Source organism: Fonsecaea pedrosoi (genome assembly GCF_000835455.1).
Source record: "Fonsecaea pedrosoi CBS 271.37 unplaced genomic scaffold supercont1.5, whole genome shotgun sequence".
Lineage (NCBI taxonomy): Eukaryota > Fungi > Ascomycota > Eurotiomycetes > Chaetothyriales > Herpotrichiellaceae > Fonsecaea > Fonsecaea pedrosoi.
In genome coordinates, this window is record NW_013550611.1 from 166,741 (window position 1) to 184,208 (window position 17,468).

At 51.4% G+C, this 17,468-nt stretch overlaps 6 protein-coding genes across 6 annotated transcripts; 3 read left to right on the forward strand and 3 right to left on the reverse strand.

The window, feature by feature from the left end:
* Positions 1–354: 354 nt before the first annotated feature.
* Z517_07529 (uncharacterized protein) lies at positions 355–2,482 on the forward strand (the record flags this gene model as incomplete). The annotated part of the gene is made up of 2 exons (XM_013426050.1): positions 355–1,863; positions 1,943–2,482. 2 exons carry the CDS (start codon positions 355–357, stop codon positions 2,480–2,482), a joined length of 2,049 nt encoding a protein of 682 aa, XP_013281504.1.
* A 1,345-nt stretch (positions 2,483–3,827) lies between these two features.
* Z517_07530 (uncharacterized protein) lies at positions 3,828–4,983 on the forward strand (the record flags this gene model as incomplete). The annotated part of the gene is made up of 2 exons (XM_013426051.1): positions 3,828–4,030; positions 4,230–4,983. 2 exons carry the CDS (start codon positions 3,828–3,830, stop codon positions 4,981–4,983), a joined length of 957 nt encoding a protein of 318 aa, XP_013281505.1.
* Positions 4,984–5,201: 218 nt separating this feature from the next.
* Z517_07531 (uncharacterized protein) lies at positions 5,202–8,306 on the reverse strand (the record flags this gene model as incomplete). Its single annotated transcript, XM_013426052.1, has 1 exon — positions 5,202–8,306. One exon carries the CDS (start codon positions 8,304–8,306, stop codon positions 5,202–5,204), a length of 3,105 nt encoding a protein of 1,034 aa, XP_013281506.1.
* Positions 8,307–8,513: 207 nt separating this feature from the next.
* On the forward strand, positions 8,514–9,746 carry Z517_07532 (cytoplasmic tRNA 2-thiolation protein 1; the record flags this gene model as incomplete). The annotated part of the gene is made up of 1 exon (XM_013426053.1): positions 8,514–9,746. One exon carries the CDS (start codon positions 8,514–8,516, stop codon positions 9,744–9,746), a length of 1,233 nt encoding a protein of 410 aa, XP_013281507.1.
* A 3-nt stretch (positions 9,747–9,749) lies between these two features.
* On the reverse strand, positions 9,750–11,288 carry Z517_07533 (uncharacterized protein; the record flags this gene model as incomplete). The annotated part of the gene is made up of 1 exon (XM_013426054.1): positions 9,750–11,288. One exon carries the CDS (start codon positions 11,286–11,288, stop codon positions 9,750–9,752), a length of 1,539 nt encoding a protein of 512 aa, XP_013281508.1.
* Positions 11,289–11,748: 460 nt separating this feature from the next.
* On the reverse strand, positions 11,749–17,047 carry Z517_07534 (uncharacterized protein; the record flags this gene model as incomplete). Its single annotated transcript, XM_013426055.1, has 7 exons — positions 11,749–12,261; positions 12,318–13,209; positions 13,266–13,871; positions 13,921–14,246; positions 14,291–15,931; positions 15,978–16,797; positions 16,845–17,047. The coding sequence occupies 7 exons, from the start codon at positions 17,045–17,047 to the stop codon at positions 11,749–11,751; spliced, it is 5,001 nt and encodes a 1,666-aa protein (XP_013281509.1).
* Between the last annotated feature and the right edge of the window lie 421 nt (positions 17,048–17,468).

Genomic DNA, 17,468 nt, shown 5'->3' on the forward strand with positions numbered 1-17,468 from the left:
TCGATTATCGTCGTTGTCGCGACACTGATCTAGCCCCGTAAGACGACCTTCACACGGCGAAACATCGCAGGATCTCTTGCAATATATCCACGTTGCGCCGACCACCAGCAGGAGAATACTTCGTCCCATAATATCTATCCGCTTGCATGAAACCTCCCGATCATACAAATGTGACAACATTTCGCTCCGTGCCGAACAACTACAGCGTCTTTCCGCCAAAAAAGTGGGGCCAGAGGGACTGGAGGTGGGAAAAAAGAGAAGGACCAGACACCCAACAGAAGTAATCAGAACTACTTCGTATACCGTCACGCCGGAATTGCGACTCGATATATTCCTACATAAGCACTCTTGAAGATGATGGCCCAAAGCTTCCCGCACCATGCGGGTATTGCTCCGGGGCATCCAGGAATTCCTCCAGGTCATCCCATGGGGATGCAGCATCCTGGCGCCGCTCATATGGGAGGTCAACCTGGGCCCGGAATGATGCAGGGCATGCATCCAGGAGTATCTGCGCCCCAAGTCACTCAAGGACCCATGGTTACTGGTATGCCACCTGGTGCTGGAACTCCAGCTCCAGGACCAATGCATAACGGTATGGCCATGGCTCATATGAATCCCCAGCAGGCTATCTTTCAGCAGCATAACCCGCAGATGAATTATGGCCAAGGGATGATGACCCCACAGCAACAGCAGTTCATGGCTCGCCAGCGCATGATGCAGCAGATGTCTCAGGCTCAAGCACAAGGCATGCCTATGGGGATACCTAATGCGCCCGGCTTCAATCAGGCTCAGCTGGCGCAAATGAAGATGGGTATGGGCATGCATCCGCAAATGCAGATGAATCCCAACCATCCTCAGATGCAAAGCCTACAACAACACCAACACAACCAGCAGCAGTTAATCCGAGCTCAACAGGCCCAGGCTCAGGCGCAACAGCATGCAGCGCAGATGGCAGCCGCAGCGCAGAATCAAAGGGCAGTAGCTCAACAAATGCAAATGTCACGATCGCAAGAGCAAACTACTCAACCTCCACAATCACAACCCACACCCGCTCCCCAAACACAACCTCCTCAGCAACCTCCTCCGACTTCTCAACCCCAAGCTCAACCCGCTCAGCCAAAGCCCCAACCACCACAACCACAACCCGTAAACAACCAACCACAAAATCAACCAGCCAACCAGCCAGTCAAGACGACGGAGCCCGAAGAGGAGCCTCGTATTAAGCAGCAACAAGAAGCCGCCGCGAATATGATTCTGTCCGAATTACCCAAACAAGACATGATCGGAGGCCAATGCATTTTGAAATTGATCGAGTACCAGGATCTTCTCGCCCACCCGGAACGACCAAATGACTTGGACTACTGGGAGGCATTGATCTCTAGATTCTTTTCGCCGATCGGATCATTGAGACAACAGTTTTTCAACAACAGGTCCGGCGGGGACAAGTCTTTCCAGCTCCAATTTCCCTCTCTCGCGCGTTACTACCATTCTTATTTTGCAAGCGGAGTCAAGCAAATCCTGCTCCAGTCTTTTGAACATACGCAAACCAAGACAGCCAACGGTGGCGTCCATATCACGAGCAGCAGTGCGAGTTTGACATATGTCTTTGGCAACGATATTCGAGTGACCACCAACGGACAGCTGCGCGTTCTGTTTGATGACGTTCAAACCATTGAGCACCTGAACATCAGCTCGACGGGATGGCAGGAGTACATTCCACGCAATGTGTTGATGCAGCCCGTGTCGCCAGAAATGAAGCAGAGTCCCAAGATCACGAACAAGAACCTCAAACGCACACAAGGCAAGGCAAATGTATCAGGAGCAGGGCCAGTGATTCCTACCTCAGGTGTGGGCGAATGGGGCGTACCCCATCACATCTCCCAATTTTTAGAGGCATGTATGATCTTTCGGTGTGGCTAGACAAACACTAACGCATTTTTAGATTGCCGAGGTGATGACGGCCATGGGCCCTCTCATGGAGTATTACCAGCACCATCCCGGTATCTCTCCCAAAGACACGTTACTGCGAGTAACGCAAGAAAATGCACAAAACATGGCCCAAGCGAACAACACGCGGCTGAACCAAATGGCCAGGGCCGCCAACGGCCAAGTGATGTTCCCAAACCCGATGAACCCCGGCATGAATGGACCAAATATGATGAACTCACCTGCAATGGGACATCTTAACGTTCCCCAAGCTCAAGGGTCACCCATGATGGGAGGCCCAGTGCATACACCAAGTCCTGCCCAGAATCCCACTGCGGGAGGGGTCGCCATGATGCACCAGATGAGTGCCCAGGGATCCAATCTTAGCGGGAGTCAAGGTCCAAGTACAAACACCAGCCCGAACGTTTCCAACAAGAGGCGACGAGCGAGCGTGGTTAAAATAGAAGAAGAAAATGCACAGGGAGAGGTAAACGGAGCGAACAAAGTCAAGCCAAGTCCCAAACTCGGCGGCAAGAGGCAGAAGGGATCTGCATGAGCATTGAGCCAGCCCTACGGTCATCCCATGTCTCAAACAGAGCATCTCATCGGCAGAAACCAAGTCCGTTCTGCTAACCTGTGAAAAGGTGTAGAAGCTATCTGGCCTGGAGTATCTACGTCGGTCGACATGCGCTGATGGCGTGATTTGAGTGGGCAGTCTCTGGGTGTCATTCGTTTTTTGGGTTTTTTCTTGATTTGCATATACCCCCTTGTGTGGATTACCTCCGAAGGGGTTCGGTGTCGGTGTTGAGAGTCGGGGAACGGAAAGAATTTTTCGGCCTCATTGCGGTATAGGGCTCCAAATGTGCCGTTGAACAGACATGCTGCTGTCTAGACAAGCTGCGACGACTTTTCTTTGGGAAGCTTGCGACAAAGAGGCTTGCACACGGAGAAAATGGGCGGCTGGGCAGCTTTGACGCGATTTTGTATCATTATTTTGACTTTCTATATTTATCACAGGGAAGAATCTTGCAGCTTGGTTGGAGCTTGCCGACCTCTGATGTCTGGATATGTAATGCTCGAACGCGACATGGGCATACGAGCGTGTCAAGAGAGGAGGGAGATGCCGACATGCCCTGGCAGGCTGAACCTGGAACGAAGCCGACCGACAAGGGACGAGAAAAGGTGGTGCATGTGTGGATGGACATTTTGGTATCGGCGCGTTGGACACACTGGTGGTGCGAGACAAGCAAGAAGGAGTGGTACAGCGGGTGGGCGTCGGGTTGGATATGGAGGATAAGGGATTCTGTCAATCAAGTATCGCCGCTGCTTGCTAATAGAAACTGAGATGTCTGTCTCTGGGAGTATTTTCACCTCTTGGTCTGTGATATCCTAACCGATCAAGTCCAGATCCTCTTGGTACATCTGGGCCGGGAGAGCATGGCGGTAGTCTCGGAAGGGCTGGTCCTTTGGAATAAGATACATCCGGCGAGGCTTGGTGTAGAGCGCGGGCAGAGTAGCAGCTCGGATAGTTCAGGATGCGTAGACGTGCTTGCCGTATGTGTCCTTACTGTGTATGCAGGGGGTCCTCGCCTCATAAAATTGAAGCTGAGTTCGGACGTGTAGGGTGGGAGTAGTGGCGCTGGTCAGAGTTGGAGAAATATCGATATCACCGACCACACCAGCTAAAATATAAATCTCAAGACTTACCTGCTAGCATTCGACCCTTTGCTATTGCCGACTCTTATCGAGAAAACCCTTCCTGATAATCGAGATCCTTTCTGTCGGGAGTCGACGGATATCCTTTTGAAGTCCGTTGCTGCAGCGATAGACACCTGCCGCCCTACGTCTCGCAATCAATGGTGTCATCGTCTTCGAGACGTCGGAAGGAGGCATATGTCGAGATGGATAAGGAGGACCGGGAAGCAGAGGACTCCAAGCCAGATCTTCGCATCGAGACGGTCCTGATCGGCCTCTCGGGCCCGTCGTCGAGCGGTAAGACGACGTTGGCGAGGCTGCTGCGCGAGATCTTCAACCTCGACACCGAGGGGTGGAAAATCAGTCTGTTCATCCTGCACCAGGACGACTTTTATAAGACGGACCAGGAGTATGTTTTCCCCCTCTATGTTCTCTACTCCCAGTATCTCCCTTTTTACGCATTTGCTGCGTCTACCGGATCAGCCGGTTCCCTCCCCAGATCCCTTCACTGAGGTTTTCAACCCATCTTTTGGGGGGTGTTCTTTTCTACCCCCCAGGCAGAAGACTGTCCAGCTGCTGCTCTCGGCTAACCTACAACACGCAAAAAGCATTCCCAAGGTCACCGTCTCGTCCGAGGAATTCGGCACCCGCGAGCTCCAGGACTGGGACTGCATCGACTCCCTGGACCTCTCGTTGTTCGAGCACACGCTCACACACCTGCGCGACCACGGCCATCTGCCGCCGGACAGCGTGTCGAAGGAAGACCAGAACAGCGTCGGCCACAGCGGCGTGTCTCCCGACGAGGTGGCCGAGCATAGAGAGAGGGTTAGGACGCGGATAGACGAGCTAGTCAGGGGACGAGAGGGTCAGAGGACCAGTGGTGGTGGTGACGGAAGCACAGGCAGAGAGATCCGCGTCTACATCGTCGAGGGGTTCCTGCTCTACCCACAACCGTCGTCGTCGACTCCCTCGGACTCGTCGTCCGACTATCCTCACTCCGCGGCGGGAGTCGACCACCTCCACCGCCTCATCCACATGCTGCTCCATCCGCTACTATTCCTCCCGTCGACGCGCGCCCAGACGCTGTCCCGCCGCGCCGCGCGCTCCGGCTACGTTACCCTCGAGGGCTTCTGGGTCGACCCGCCGGGCTACGTCGAGGATGTCGTCTGGCCCAACTACATCCGCTACCACGGGTGGATGTACAAGGGCGGCAACGTCGACGGGGACGTCTTTGACGAGGAGAGCTGTGCGCGCCAGGGCGTGAGCGTCTGTCCCGGCGCGGGCGAGTGGGGCATGAAGGAGGTCTTGGATTGGGGTGTTCAGAAGGTGGAGGAAGTCATCCAGGAGAGAATCCAGACGTAAGAAAGGGAAGACGAAATCTCCTGATCAATGTCGACCTTTAGCATTATAGATAAGAGGCGAGCGACAACGGCATAGCGTGCGGCCTCACCCATCGAACGATCTATTGTCTAATAAAGAGGAAGTGTGAATCTGAGCTCTCTCGCCTTTTTGGTTTTCCAGACACAAGCCCCAAGATATCTTCTTCGGCCTTTTCGACATTACCTCGATCGACAAGAGCCTCAGTCGCGGACCTTGACTGTATCTCTGACCTTTTCATTCTCCCTCTCTGTTGGAAATCCTAACCTAGGCGCCTTCTTCTTCTTGCCGCGCTTGTCTCCAAACTGTTCGTCAAACTTCTTAATGTCCCTCAAGCTCGACATGTCCTCCGAGATACTTGCCGAAATCTCTTCTAGGGCCTTGTCAAAGTGCTTCTTGGTGAGCGTACGTCGTTCGGGATGTTGATATGGTTCCTCGCCCTTGTGTTGTTTGGCCAGTTCGTTCTCCTCTCGGACACAATTTAATGCCGCTGCAACAGCGACGTTCTTCAAATCGGAGCCCGAGTAGAAGGGTGTATTTTTTGCGAGATCTTGTAAATTGACATCGTCGCCAAGTTTCTCGTTGCGCAGGTGGATCTTGAGGATCTCGAACCTATCAGGCTCCGTAGGCAGATCAACAAGTAAGCGGCGCGGTAAGCGGCGGAGAACAGCATCATCGAGATCCATAGGCCGGTTAGTCGCAACCATGATGAATGCACTACCCGAGTCGTTGCTCATCCCGTCCCACTCTTTCAGAAATTGGTTGAGAAGTTCGCGATGACTGACACGTCGACCCTGGTTGCTCCTCGCGCTGAACATAGCGTCTGCCTCGTCTAAAAAGACAACACAAGGTGATAGTTTCCTAGCTAGGCTAAACAGGGCTTTCACATTCTTTTCCCCTTCACCGACGTACATATCGTTGATGTCTGCCGCGCTAACTTCGAGCATGGTTGCGCCGGATTCTTTGGCTACCGCCTTGGCGGCCAAAGTTTTACCTGTGCCTGGCGGACCATAGAGCAGGAGGCCAGGGATCTTGTCGGATGCCAGGACACCATATTTGAAAGCCTCGGGCCGAATGAGGGATAGTGTGGTCAGTGTTTGAAGGGTGTCGATGGTTTCAACTGGCATGTGGACATCATTGAAGGTTGTGTTGATATTCTTGGATTCGATGATACCACCCATCAGTCGCTTCTCGTACTTGGAAGCCGACGCACGGATTCTGGCAAGTCGGTCATCCTTAGTCATATGTCGTTCTGGAACTTCCTTCTTCGCTTCCTTTGATTGTTTCTCTGCCCACCGGATTTTAGTCTTGTCACTGTGGTTCAGATGTGATGTTGCTGCGCTAATGATGGGCTGTGGTTGGTCTTGGTTTACAGAGGTATTGGCTTCACCCTCCGAGTTCGAGGGAACAGCTCCTGCGATATAGGTGGCCAACCGTTGCACATGTTGGTGATTCCATACTTGTCCTTCCAGACATGATCTATCGCTGCGAGTGATGCGGTCGAAGAAGTCACCACGCCAAAAGCCTGGCTCTAGGTGAGCAAAAACGGACGGCTTCCAAATCCTCAACGTCTCCCAGAGGTGTCTCATATTGACTGTGGCAATGCGTTGCTTCCTGTCGTGAAGAAGTGCAAGCTTGGACGTCGTGTTGGGCAAGACCGGGGTCAGGACGATATTTTGTGATTTCCCATCTTGCCCGCCGTTTTGGGATTCGTGAATGCGTTCCCGGGTGAACGGCTCTTGATCCTCACGCGCCGAATCGGTGCCAATAAGTAAAACGCATTCACCTTTGCTTCGACGCTGAGCTAGTAGCCTGTGAAGGCAGTTCAGAAACGAGCGACCCAAATCTAAACTCTGGATGGCTCTAAAGTCTCTGACGTGAACAACCGCGCCATTCTTAGGGACACCACTTCGTTTCGCTGTAGTTTCTCGTTGCCGTTCCAGATCATCACCCTGTTCTCTCCCAGGAGTACCCGTGGCGGATCGCCGGTCCGACAAGCTCTTTAGCAGTTTGTATGTGAGTCCAGATAGCGCGCCTTGCTCATCCCGTGGCTTCTGAGAGTCAGCAAAATCTGGCCACATTCTCAGCGTCCCTCGCGGCATGTCTGATCGCATGCCATCCCCGAAATCTGGAAGCTGTCCGATAATAGTCTTCAAGATAGCGGTAGGCCTTCCGATAAACATGGGCATACCTATCTGAGGAGAAGAAGGTGTGGAATCAAGGTCGTCCATCATGTCGTCGATGTCTCCATCGTCGTCGTCTACGTCTTGCGCCTCGTGGGAGGCACTATTTTCGGAGAGGTCCGGAAATGCGTGTGCAAGCACGTCGTAGCTAAGCATTCGGCCCGCCTTTGCTGTGGCTGGGTTTGTATGATTTTGGTGAAGGAGGTCTGCGATATCCTGCGCGTCCACGACCATCAGATCACAGCCGAGTTGACGTGCAACATCCTGGACAAGATGGTCAAGAAGCAGATCGCCGTCCTTGCCAGCATATTGTAGATGGAGATGATCTCTGTAGGACTCGGCGCTATTTGGCGGATTCTTTGTTTGTGATATTTGCATGAGACCTCTTGCAGTTCGCATAACCTCTTCATATTGTTCATCCACCACATAGTACCTTGAAGATATCGAGGAGCTCGACGTAGATTCCGCAGGGGATGTGGTGTCAGGTTGCTCCAATCTATCCTCTGTCTGTGAGGGAGCCCCATGCGAGTTTTGAATAGAACTGGGGTCACTGCCTTTACCCCCTGAGCCATGTGAAGGGTCACTGCCAGAGTCTGGGGAGGAAGTTTGTTCAAGAGGCTCGCCGGTCAGCAGATCTGCGGCTACTGTTTTAATCCTCGAGGGAGTGCCAGGTGCGAGGGACCCTGACCCAAAGAGGGCCACATTGCTGTCCATAAACCATTCCGGAGCTTGGTATTCCGCCTCTCCATCTTTGTTCATGCGATTCCGCAGCCTTCTTTTCGCGGGTGAGCCGTAGAAATCTTTCGGGCGAGCATCGTCCGCAGTTTGGCTGGTGCGGCTCTCATGAGGGCCAGATTGACGTTGATGGGCGGGGTCTGAGTCCTCCTCGACAGCGTCACAATCTCTTGCTACCTCCACTCGAGCAGCTCCATGGGTCTTTGAGTCATCACTGATCCCGCGGCTGCTGAGAGAGCCAAAGCTGTTTGTCGGTTTTTGAGCAGTCCGAACGCGAGGCGCAGTGCAAAACGAGCGGTTTGCTCTCCGCGATTGGCGCTGGGCGCAATTTCGACAACTTGAGCAAATGATCCGCGTGAACCGTAGTTCCGCCTGGAGAGTAGAATGCATTCGAGCGAGTGACGAGAAGGGGCGTACCACGAGGGCAAGGGAGAATTGACTGTTGCAAAACACTCAAATTATGGCGACAGGTCCCGACAAAACTAATACTCCGCCGTATTTGCACTAAGTTCCCCCCTTGCTCCGCCGGATATTTTTGACTCGCAATTTCTGTGGCAAACAAGGTCTGAGTCTTCTTTATTCCTCCAGAATACAAGGATGGCGCCGACTATATGCGAGATCTGTGAGGCCTCACGAGCAGCAGTCATCCGACCAAAGAACTCCCAGAAGATCTGCAAACAATGTTTTCTGTCCGTATTCGAGGCCGAAGTTCACGACACCATCGTGAGTAACAAACTGTTCCATCGTGGCGAACGTGTTGCCATCGGCGCATCTGGTGGCAAGGACTCGACAGTTCTCGCTTCGGTGCTAAAGACTCTGAATGAACGTTACGACTACGGCGTCGATCTCGTCCTCTTGTCCATCGACGAAGGTATTAAGGGTTACCGAGATGACAGCCTTGAGACGGTCAAGCGGAATGCCATGCAGTACGAAATGCCCCTCGAAATTGTTGGATATGACCAGCTGTATGGATGGACAATGGACCAAGTCGTGGCCCAGGTAGGCAAGAAGGGAAACTGCACCTACTGCGGGGTATTTCGCAGACAAGCCCTGGATCGAGGGGCCGCAAAGTTGGGCATCAAACACGTCGTAACCGGTCACAACGCTGACGATGTTGCTGAAACCGTCATGATGAATCTACTTCGTGGCGACCTTCCTCGACTTGCAAGAGCAACTTCTATTATGACATCCTCCTCGGCGAGTGAGATCAAAAGGAGCAAGCCACTAAAGTATGCCTATGAGAAGGAAATTGTTCTCTATGCTTACCACAAGAAATTGGATTACTTCAGCACCGAGTGCATTTACTCACCAGAGGCCTTCAGAGGGAGCGCGAGGACCTTGATCAAAGACTTGGAGAAGATTCGACCCAGTAGCATACTGGATATTGTTAGGAGTGGAGAGGACATGGCTTCGCTGGTGCCCCCTGAACTGGCAAGTTCTACGTCTTGTGCTGCTGAAGGCGATGAGCAGGCAAATGGCTGTGGCAATCAAAACCAGACCAGCGACTCCATGGTCCGATTGGAGAAGGACCTGACCGCGAACGAAGCCGCTGCAGAACGTGAAACAGAGATTCGACTCCCTCAGCAAGGAGTGCAACCAAGTATTCACGACAAGAAACGGCGAGGACGTAGGAAAGTGGTCAAACAAGTCATGGGTCAATGCGAGAGATGTGGTTATCTATCCAGCCAACAGATTTGCAAGGCTTGCTCTCTGCTGGAAGGGCTTAACAAGAGCCGACCGCACACTACCATCGAGGTGGGCATCGAAGAAGAAGAGGGAAGTACGACATTGATGAAGCAGACCGCCGGACTTGTTATCTCTGCTGGTTGAGACTCAGGCGGTTTTTCGTCTTGAGGCAATCCGTTTGTCGATCATTGCGGCCATCCTCAAACAGGCTCTTTCTACCAGCAACACCATTATCTGCACGAGGAGAATGACCACCCTGAGCAAATAATTCTTCAACGTCAGCACGGGCTTCTTAGCCCCGGACAATGTTGGATCCACGAAGTCGAAAGGCAGATTTGCTCCCAGATGACCGATGGTGACAGAAAAGCCGCTACTGAAGCTGTCTTCATGGATGCCAGACTTGGTCCATGCGCCGCAGTAACTAATGCCCTTGGTGTTTTGAATCTTGGACAACAGTTTCTGCGACTTGATTGCAGCCGCATCATACAAGGGAAGCGAATATTCCCATATGCCCTGGGCCAGTCGAGGATCGGGCATGTGTAAGGGATTTAGTGTGATTAGAATAGGACCCAACTGACTCTCTGGCAGTTCTTGGAGTACATTCATCCAGTATGTCAAACAGCCTCTGGAACCGTTCTTGCTTCTGGTAGGTGGGAACGGGGACTCGGAGACAAAGTTCAACGATGACCATGCTTGTCGTCTCTTTGGCATCAGCGTGAGATCCGAGTGCAATACGGCAACGACCCTATCTGTCCGGAAACCCTTCAAGATGTCAGATTCTTCCCTGGATATGATCGGCTGCAACATTTCCAGGGCCTGTTCACACTGCGTCGCGACTATCACGTGGTCAAATACATGGTCTTTCCCATTTGCCCTCAACGCAACAATGCCATTTTCACCTGGCGTCAGTGAGGTGACTTTCGAGTCGAGATGTATCCGATTGTCCGGGACATCTTTCACCACTGCTTCGATATACCGCCCACTTCCACCAGGGATGGTCCACCAATCTGAGGATTTGGGAGTCATATTCAGTATGTGTTGGCTGTACATGGATCGAACCACCGTGACTGCGGGGAGTTCCAATATACAACGAACGAGGTTCGTGCCCAATATGGCAGCCACCATTGGAATGAGATAATTATCACGGAACCCTTGAGAGTAATTCTCGCGGTCGAGATATTCACCGATCCTCTCTTGGGACCGATGTTGGATCCTTTTTTGCTGGATTTCCTGGGTGATGGGTTCGTCCTGACCATCGTCATCTTGGAGAAGATCGAGAGCGAACTCTTTGAATCGGATGACCTCAAACACCAACTTCCACGTGTCAGGGCAGAAGATATTCCTCCTCTGGGCAAAGACGGACGACCACGAAGTCCATGCCCACTCGAAGGCGCCTTGATCGCGGGAGACGCCAAAAGTCACGGCGGTCTTCTTCAACGGAACACCCAACTCCTGGAGGAATCGGACAAAGTTAGGGGAGGTGGCGTTGTTGTTGATGGCAAGCAAGCCGGCATCAACTTGGATCGTCTGACCGTTGGGTCCTTCGTAGGAAATGCATTTTGTATGTCCGCCTAGTCGCGACGTGGCTTCGAAGAGATGGACTTCATGACTTGTGCTGGTGTTGAGCGCCCACAAAGCGCCCAGGCCTGAGCAGCCGCTGCCCACGATGGCAACACGCTTACTCATGGCCTGTGAGATACAAGAGGTCTCGATTCAATGGTCCTCTGTAAAATGTCGGCGTGGGGCGTGTGGCCTGACTGCTTCGCATAGCTAGTTCATAGTTCAACCGTCTAGCATCACAGCAAATCCTGTGATGTCGACGCTCAACGTTCATGTGTCTGTGACATCGATAGCTTGAGCGTCAAGGGTCGTCACTAGTAGCTAAGTCTTTCAGCCTCAAATGTTTCTGTCAAAGTCGAATCCACCTCGTGGTTGGGGTTCCATCAGCCATGTACCGAGTACGAGGAATGTACGAGCTATTACGTTGCAAGCATCTGAGGTACAAAAGCGGCGTCAAGGATTTCCGAAATGGGACCGGGCTTCACATGTCGCTCCATAAAGCATACCACAAACCTAGTATTGTACATTCAACTATGATACACAGGCATCTCTAGCCCTCAATTCCATAGAATCAGAGTCACAAGCGTCACATAGGAACGACCTTCCACGGATCCGCCACGAATTCCAGGGCTGTCTCTCTCAGATGCCACGGGTTAACATACACCTGCAGTCCAATCCTGCTGGAGAACAGGTTGAATACTCTCATGATCAGGTACAGATCTCGCGGGGCCGTCGTCGAGTCATTTGGACAGGCTTTGTCTCGCATGAGCCTGTACTGATTGCTGCTCATGAAGAACGGAGTGTTGCAGGGCCCGGACGTGGTCTTGACTTCGATGTGATAATTCACCACCGGTCTCGACATCGATGTCTCGCCGGACTCATGCCCAAGCCAGGCGGGATAGGGGAATGTCGTGTTGTCTCCAAGAAACTCCATCAGCCGCGGACAGTTGCCTTCGTACATTACATCCGAGATTTCGCGGCCGTGCCATGCTGGTCCATCTGCGTATTCGGGGAGAACGTTCACGTAGTGACGAATTGAGCTCTGCCAATTGTCGATGCTGAAGTTTGTGACTCCGCAGGACTTGAGGAGTTCAAACACCTAATTCAGTCCAAGTCAGCTGCTGTTCATATCTAAGGATACTTCCCCAGACTTACATATAGTTCTCCCGCCGCGCCCACCCGTGCATTTTCTTCAAATCTACCGTTGCCCGTATCACCAAATGTTCGTTCGAACGCTGCGTAGTCAGCTGGTGGGTAGCCAAGTTCATCTAGAGCTTCGTTAATTTCATCTAGCGATAGTGATTCTCCTCTCCTTTGATGAGATCGCCCCCCTCGTCTTGCCTGGCGGATTACTTCTCGTAAGAGTCTTTTGTACTGTTGATCTCGTGCCACCTCCTCCCAAATCGTATGCTGAGAATCAGTCGACTGAGCGTGGACTGAAGGAGGAATGCTGCTCTCAACTTGAGAATATGGTGCTGTACTCCTTTGATCGACCCGGGTCACGACCACATCGTCGTCGTCGTCGCCGCCGCCGCCGTCATCGTCGTCCTGGTCAGAGGATGCCTCCGTTGGCGATGCAGGCGTTGGCATACTGCTGCTGTTAGGTTCTGCATCACCGAGAGCTGGAAATGGCACTGTCTGTAGTGATGACGCAGGCTTTTCAAACCAGGGGTACTCCGGTAGGTCCTCATCCTTCATGATAGCATCCAAATCTTTCTTGGTATCATTCAAGATACGATAGATGACCTTAACTGCCCGTTCATTATCGATGGAAAGTACTTTTGCAAGTTCTTGAGGAAGCTCTGTGTGGAAGCAAGAATAAAGGCTATCATAGTCGCTTGGGACATAGATCGTCAGCTTTCCATCAAGGAAGTGGATATCGACCACGGCTCGATCACTCTGAACAGTGACTGAGCCATATTTCTCTGGTAGCACGAGCTCTGTCCACATCTCTTCGCAGACGAATACTTCGGCAGCCAGCAGTGAATCATACATCGTCGTTTTCCGGTTGTAATATTCTGAGCTATTGTAGTAGTTTGCACAGCTGCTGAACAGTCAGGAAATTCTTTTCTTTCCGATCGTAAGGCATTGGAAACTCACCACGACAAGGCGTATGCTCGGTCTCTGATATAGTGTTCAAGAGCTTGATGGGCAGTTGACTTGCCCACGGTCGTTTTTGACTTCGCTAGGCTTGAGAGAAAGCGATCCTCTAGATCCAGTAATTCGAACAACGGATACAACGAAGTCATCTCTTCGTGACCAAAGTCAAGGATCTTTGCTTTGTTTTCGAAGAGCTGGCCATATCTCTGATGGTCATTAATGGTGAATGCTTGATCCACGGAAAATAGTTCCAACCCGTCGGGGCCACGGACAGGTAGAAAGGCCGTTTTCTCCAAAGTTGTCAGCTGCTCCTCGCTGACCTCTACCTCAGGATCCGAGGATAGCAATTCGCCAATAGTATGTATGATACGCTTGATCTCGTCAACGTCGGGGGAAGTCTTCTTCGCAGTTCTTCCGAGCTCCTGTAAAAGAACGTTGATGCTCATAGTCCTGACTTTCATCTTGTCGACAAAGAATTTTTTAAGCCCAGGGTATACGTGGTCCAGTGGCAGACGCCCGGAGATGGCGACAGTACAGTTCCACAAGCACTCTGAAGGCTTCAGCCACTTTTGACCAACATAAATCAGACCATTACCATTGAACTCTTGCCTAGGACTGCTGTCAGAGAAATTGGTTTCTTTTGGAGGGACGACCTTACCGAATGGCCTCGATCACAGGCTCAGAGCTTGCCATTGCATTTAGAGCTGCATAGACTTCTGGCGCCTCGCTCTCGATTGGGCGTGATCCAGCTGTTACTTTCGTTGTTAACATTTTGAGTTCGTCGATCAAGTCGTTATAGCTAACATCCCGCATTTCCAGAATAGTTTTGAAGAAACTGGAAGCAGACTGATTGGCTTCGTACAACGGACTCAATACCTGCTTCGCTTGGAGAAAGCTTGGACCTTCCCAAATACAGTCAGTTGATCTGTACCAGGCTTCCTCGGTTGTCTTCGAGCGGATCAAACGTCGCGTCGCAAATTCTTGCTGCTCCGAGTCAATAGATATCTCTGCACGAGGACAAGACATACCTGTACAGCTTTGGCGTCTCCGACTGCCGTCGTTTGAGCAATGCCGCTGTATATCTTCTCACACGTCGGCAGTAGTCGGCCCTCTCCGAGATCAGCTAATAGGGATATAGCTCTCAAGTAAAAATTAGTATTGACTTCACAGATCACTCCAAGTTCTTTCAAAAAGAACCAAGCCTCGGATTGTTGGGCGTCAAAATCCCCAGGTAGTTTTAGGAATGGTAAGAGATTGGTTAGGCTGGGATCTCGGCTTCTATCCATCAATTCTTGTGTAGGTAGAATAGTGTCGCAAAGCCTGTGTGTGCAGTCATCCAGACATGGTACCCGAATACTCTTCAGTTTGTTCTTGATTCTGGAGGCATCAACACGGTAATCAGACCAATGTGCTTTGAGATTTGCGACAAAGCTGTTGGGGTTGTCTCGAGCGATCAGCTTCATCAAAGGATGGAGTTTCCATCCAGCGGACACTTCGCGTACCAGATCAGGGAAGTATCTGACCCCCGAACTCTGAAGGTAGGATCTCCAGTCTAAACCATGGCGGATGTGATTGGAAACTTGAGATTCCAGGTATTGTCTAGCAAGAATTCCGTAACGACATTCATGCAAATCCTCCTCCGGAGTTGCAGCAAGTAGTTTCTCTGCGTGATAGTTGTCTCCCGAAGGAAAGAACAAGTACGATCCGGGAAGTGGCTTGTTTTTATCGCTCACAAGTATCAGACGAATCTCACTCCACGTTGACAGGGACGGTCGCTTTCCAAACCAAAAGAGGATTTCGAGATCTGTTTTGAACGTGAACAACGTTCCGGTTCTCCTTAATAACTGGTGCGTCTCGATGATCCTCGCTGTTACAGCATCAGGGTCGCACGAGGTAATTCCGAGACTTGTGTAGAAGCTCGCACGCTTTCCATCTGCAGTGGCCGTCTCGTGAAGTTTCCGAAACCCAAGACCATCAGGTACCTTTATCGACACCGAGTCTTCGTCGACCAGATATGGTAGATACACAGGATCCACAAGCAAGGACGAGGGTGAAACCCATTCATTGTCATCCAATGGGATGATTCTTAACTCCTCAACATTCTTCTTGATTCTTTTTCTGTTAAGGAGCCGTCGTATGAGAGCAGCAAAGGCTGTGTGCCACGAGTCATCCAGTGGTATGTCATGTATTGGGCGTTCCGCGCTTCGTGAAAGACCAAGTTGTATTCTCGCCAAAATTTCTCGAGGCAAGATTTCCGCCACCCCAAATTCTTCCAGGATTCTTACATCGATTGTTTCATAATCGTCCGATAAGTAGATATCATCGTCCGTGTCCGCCACAATTGGCTCGTTGTCGTGGATGAACCAGTGGGGAAGAACTCTTATGCGTTCCATGCTGCGAAGATTATTCCGTCGTGACCGGAAAATGCGTCTCTTCCTAGACCGGAGCCCGTTCTCAATGTCAGACAACAAATCTTCCCAGAAGCCTTGCATAGGGCTCCGGGGGAGATAGCGCATCCACGTAAGCTCCAGAGGGTCACTAGAAGTAACAATTTTGTTCACCAAACCGATAAACGCAGAAGAGACACCGTCTCGCAATGCATCATTCCAATCTGTATCGGGAACACTCTCACGATTAGCCGTGAGGACAAAATCCGCGTTTATAAGAAACTGGATCAGTTAGCTTCGTACGGCGAAAGGTGTCAAAGACACATACAGGGAGCTGCATAATCCGCTGTACTGGAAGATAAGCGAATACATGCTGCCCGTCGGCGGGAATGACGGGCAGGCCATTTGAATCCACCTCAAATGCGACGGTCACATCGCTCTCAGAGCTTGTACGATATGTGTCAGAAGGGAGGTCGCTGACTGTGTGTTGAAACAGCTTGAGCCATGTTGTCGCTGACGTATGGGCACCAAAATTCCCGGTCACGGTGGTGTTGATGCGTATTTCGTTAGATCTCAAACGTCCATCTTTCTCGAAAGTTATTTGGTCTGATCGTCCAGCAACGCCATCCACGACGACGATCAACTTCTTCAGCTTGCGCAGCGCAAACATGATTGTTCTGGGTAGTTTTTCAAACTCAGACACGAGGCGTTTGGCGAAGATGTCGCGCTGGTCAGAGTACCGAAGTGTCAACCTCGTCCCGACATTTGAAGGTAGACGAGACGTAACATCAGTCCACACTGGAGTGATCATTCCTACGCCCTCTTCGCCTTGACTATGTTCAAACCTGAAAGACCAGAGCCCGGATTCGATGTGGACGTAGTCAGCAATGCCGAACACCGATTTGAAACCCAGGCCTTTCTCCCCAGTAGTATCGGCATTTTTGGCTTTGGAGCTTTTACCAGTATCGCAAATAGATTCAACATTCTCGAGTGTGAATCCCCGCTCATTGGACTCGATGATCAGCTCGGAGGACTTGATCCGAAATGTGATAGAGGGCTCGACATCATTCGCGTAACAGGAGTCGTCTCCATTTTGGAGCAATTCGTAAATAAGCCTGAATCTGGTCGAGTAGAGCTGCTCGGCGACGCTGCTATTATTAGCAACCAGGATTTTGAACAGAGGGAAGAAACCGACGTTCTAGTATATCGGGCGTATAAGGCTCTGTGCTCGGCAGCTCTTCGACGGTAGTCTTCTTGAAAGCTCGAATCTGTCTTGCGAATCTGGCTTTCGTCGTACTCGTCGATGATACCCCGATCTCTGCGGATTCTATCAATCTCATCTCTAGCTGCGGCAACATTCAGGGGGCGACCGTTTCTGCTGAAGCCAAGTTTTGGCATGTTTCTTGTGGCAGAGTAGTGAAGGCGCAGCGACTGATGAGTCCAGAAAGATTCGAAGACACGATTGATCTACTTAACACCTCACACGAAAGAGTCCATGTCAGCAACCAGGTACATACCAAATACTTACCCCGGTATCTGCAAGAGTTGGCCGGTCACACACGCCATTGTTTGAGATAAGCGCTGTATTTGCGCTCGACTTGATGTGGCGTCTCGCTATTACAAACGTGAAGCGCTTTTGCCCCAATTGAACCCTGCTGGGCAAGTCCTAGGTTGCATTATGTACCTCGTACGATAAAAAGAAGAGCGTTGTTGGGGTTGGCAGTGATTCTAACTCCACGTGGAATACCTCGTACTCGGTAAACATGTCCTTTTACAAGCTAGCACTGCAGTAGCATTCCTCAGAATATGCGAAGTAAAC